The 3,850-nt window shown below is 58.4% G+C and overlaps 1 protein-coding gene across 1 annotated transcript in view; it reads left to right on the top strand.

Annotated features, from left to right (window-relative positions):
• Nucleotides 1-3,850, top strand: part of Pip5k1c (phosphatidylinositol-4-phosphate 5-kinase, type I, gamma) — a 23,431-nt gene that overhangs the window by 11,410 nt on the left and 8,171 nt on the right. Inside the window, 4 exon segments of the mRNA XM_013022843.1 lie at nt 94-170; nt 1,705-1,789; nt 2,239-2,400; nt 3,385-3,670. Of these exon segments, the coding sequence (XP_012878297.1) occupies nt 94-170; nt 1,705-1,789; nt 2,239-2,400; nt 3,385-3,670 (610 nt within the window).

Below are 3,850 nucleotides of genomic sequence, written 5' to 3' on the forward strand. Positions count from 1 at the left end.
CCCCCCCGCCCTGGTCTGGCCCCAAGCCTTCCAAGCCACCACCTGCTCACCTCCTAATCTAGGGTCTAGCCCAAGGTTGCCACACGCTTCCAGTGCTGACCTGCCTAGGTCCTCTCCACAGGTTCATCAAGAAGCTGGAGCACACATGGAAGGCCCTGGTCCACGACGGGGTGAGTGGCCTTCCTTCACCGTTCTGCCCATCAGTCCACACTTGTGATTGCTGGGCCCAGAGACATGGCACCTTCCTGGGTCACCCGGCCCAGCAGTGACAGCCCTGTCTGCCTGTTCGGGCCAAGGAAGCAGGGGAAATCCGGGAAGCCACGGAGGCCCTACAGGGGTCCAGTCCAGGGTGAGGCTACACTGGCTTCCTGGAGCTGGGGACCCCACATAGTGTAGGGAGCAACCCTTAGGGCAGCTGAGCCAGGACGTCAGAACTGCTCAGAAATATGCAGCGTCCCCGTCTTTCTCAGCTCTGACCCCCTTTGCCACACATACCCCTATGAGCATGCCCACATGACCACTATTTTTTAATTTTTATTTACTTTTTTGTTGTTGTTGTTGGTCGTGGGGCCTGAACTCTGGGCCTGGGCTCTGTCCCTCAGCTCTTCAGCTCAAGGTTCACACTCTACAACTTGAGCCACAGCGCCACTTCTGGTTTTTTCTGCTTACGTGGTACTGAGGAATCGAACCCAGGGCCTGATGCATGCAAAGCAAGCGCTCTACCACTGAGTCACCTTCCCATCTCCTTATTTACTTCTTTCTATGCTGGTAGTGGGGCTTGAACTAAAGGCTTAGGAACTGTCCCAGTTTTACTCAAGTCTGGTACTCTACCACTTGAGCCACATTTCCACTTCTGGCTTTTGGGTGGTTCATTGGAAATGAGATTGGAACTGGACAGCCAGCTCAAGTTCTGATGGAGGCCATAAGCCATGTAGAGTCTCTGCTAGGCAGATGCTTTCCCCACCATCCTTGTTTTTCCCTGCTAATGACTGAACTTCTAAGGACTGTCTCTGTTAGACTCCACACCCTGAACAATGTTGGGGGACACTCTGGGGGACACTTAGGACTGGGGAGCTCCTGGTCTGGGTGGAGGCCAGGGATGCTGCTCAGCCAAGGCAAAGCAGCAGGGGCTAAACAGAGGAAAGGGTGCAGCCATGTGTCAATAAAACTTTATTTACAAAGCAGACAACCAAGCTTGGCCCACTGGGTTTGGGAGTCTTTCTCAGGTTTCCTGTGTGTTTACTCTCCATTCACACAGTTCAAAAAGTTCAAAGTGCAAATGGCTTTTTTTTTGGGGGGGGGTCCAGTTGTGAGCCTAAACTCTGGGCCTGGGCGCTGTCCCTCAGCTCTTCAGCTCAAGGCTAGTGCTCTACCACTTGAGCCACAGCGCCACGTCTGGCTTTTTTCTTTTTGCTTATGTGGTGCTGAGGAATCAAACCCAGGACCTCAGGCATGCAAGGCAAGCACTCCACCACTGAGCCACCTTCCCAGCCCTGCAAATGTCTTTATCTGGAGGAGGAAATCGGCCTCCCGCCTCATTCTTGGGCACAGGGCTCTGTGAACCCACTCCCTACTCCTTGGGTCCCAGAGACCCCCCTGAAAGCTAGGGAGCATTTACACAGAATGGGGCCTCCCACACCCCCAGCCTGGACTCAACACGCTCCCTCCACTCCCCACCATTCCCACCCACCACCTCTCTTCCAGGACACGGTCTCCGTCCACCGCCCCAGCTTCTACGCCGAGCGATTTTTCAAGTTCATGAGTAACACGGTCTTTCGGAAGAATTCCTGTAAGTCCCCAGCGCCTGGGGGTGAGGGAAGGACTAGGAGCCGGAGGAAAGTAGTGGGGGTGGGGCTGAGACGGATGGAGGACAGTGGACCCCGGAGAGCCTGGGCTGGGACAGTGCAGGGCTGTCAGCTGTCAGTCACAGGCACCAGCCACGCCTGCAGTTCCTGGAGACGCCTCGAGGGGGCAGTCCCGAGAGGAGCCTCCCAGGTCGCCCCCCTCCCCCCCCACACACACACACATACCCCGCAGCCCGTGGCAGAGCTGGGCTTTCCTTCTTACCCAGTCTGGGACAAATCAGTCAGGAGCACAGCCCACCCCCACCCCTGGTCCCCCTCGTGGATGCAGCCCAGCCGCGTGCAGAGGCCGAGGGGGACCCGTAGGACCCTGCTTTGGGGAGGCTGGAGGAGGGTCACGACCTCTGGGCACCAATCTCACGTCCTCCCTCCACAGCCCTCAAGTCCTCCCCTTCTAAGAAGGGGCGCGGCGCCTTGCTGGCTGTGAAGCCCCTGGGGCCCACGGCCGCCTTCTCGGCCAGCCAGATCCCCAGCGAGCGGGAGGAGGCCCAGTACGACCTTCGAGGGGCCCGCAGCTACCCCACGCTGGAAGACGAAGGTGATGGGCTCCTCCAGGGTGGGATTGCGGGAGCCATGGAGGTGACTAAGTATAGAAACCAACAGGTCACCGGAGGGGTGCCAGGATGTCACGGAGGGTGCACTCCGTGGGGCTAGGCCTGCTGTCCTGGAAGGATTCCATGCAGTGGGGGGCTGGGGCATCTCAGGTAGCATGCAGAGCCTGTGCAAAGGCTCTGGGGCAGGACCCAGCCCGTTATGAGGGAGGTGGAGAGGGAGGGGAGAGCCAGGCACTGGTGGATCACACCTGTAATCCCAGCTACTCAGGAAGCTGAAATATGAGGATCGCAGTTCAAAGCCAGCCCAGGCAGGAAAGTCTGTGAGACTCTTATGTCCAAATAACCACCAGAAAACCAGAAGTGACACTGTGGTTCAAGTGGTAGGGTGCACACCTTGAGCTGAAGAACTGAAGGACAGCGCCAGGCCCAGAGTTTAAGCTCCACAAGCAACCAAAACAGAGAAAGGGGGGGGAGGGGGAAAAGGGGATGAGAGCAAGAAGGGGAAGGGCAGCCCAGAAGCTTAAGGTGTTTGGGGTCTGACAGAGCAGTGGGAAGCCACAAAAAGATTATAAGCAAGCAGGAAAACTCAATCATATTTGCCTTCTTTTGTTGTTGGTTGTGGGGCTTGAACTCTGGGCCTGGGTGCTGTCCCTCAGCTCTTCAGCTCAAGGCAAGTGCTCGACCACTTGAGCCACAGCACGACTTCTGGTTTTCTGGTGGTTTGTTGGTGATAAATCTCGTGGATTTTCCTGCCTGGGCTGGCTTTGAACTGTGATCGTCAGATCTCAGCCTCCTGAGTAGCTAGGATGACAGGCGTGAGCCCCCGGCGCGGGGCGGTCATCCTTGCCTTTTGAAGGCCGTGCACAGAGGCTGGTGCTGGGTGGCAGGTTCAGGAGGACAGCTGGGAGTGCATCAGGGGGAGGATCCACCATATGGGCCGAGTGTCCACGCGCCCACTCCACCCACAGGCCGGCCAGACCTCCTGCCCTGCACCCCACCTTCTTTTGAGGAAGCCACCACCGCCTCCATCGCCACCACTCTGTCATCCACCTCCCTCTCCATTCCAGAGCGGTCGCCATCCGAGACGTCAGAGCAGCCGCGGTACAGGTGAGGGGGGGGAGGGGAGGGGAGGGGGCACAGAGCAGGTGGAGTGCTGGAGCGGCAGCTGCAGTGGGTGACAGGGAGCTAGTGGGCAGAGCTGCAAGGCCTGGTGGGAGGTGTGGCTGCAGCGAGTGGGCGGGGCACCTGCACTGGGTAGGCGGGGCATCCAGTGGGTGGCTCTTCAGTGCTGGGCATGAGGCGCAGCCGCAGTGGGTGGGTGGAGCTTCCAGTCTTCATGGGCAGGACTTTGTGTGGGCGGGGCTTCAAAGCCCTGTGGGAGCTGTAGCCAGTGGGCTGGCTACACAGACAGCAGCTGTCCTCGCCTGGCTCTAA

Source organism: Dipodomys ordii, unplaced genomic scaffold (assembly GCF_000151885.1).
Source record: "Dipodomys ordii isolate 6190 unplaced genomic scaffold, Dord_2.0 Scaffold64, whole genome shotgun sequence".
Lineage (NCBI taxonomy): Eukaryota > Metazoa > Chordata > Mammalia > Rodentia > Heteromyidae > Dipodomys > Dipodomys ordii.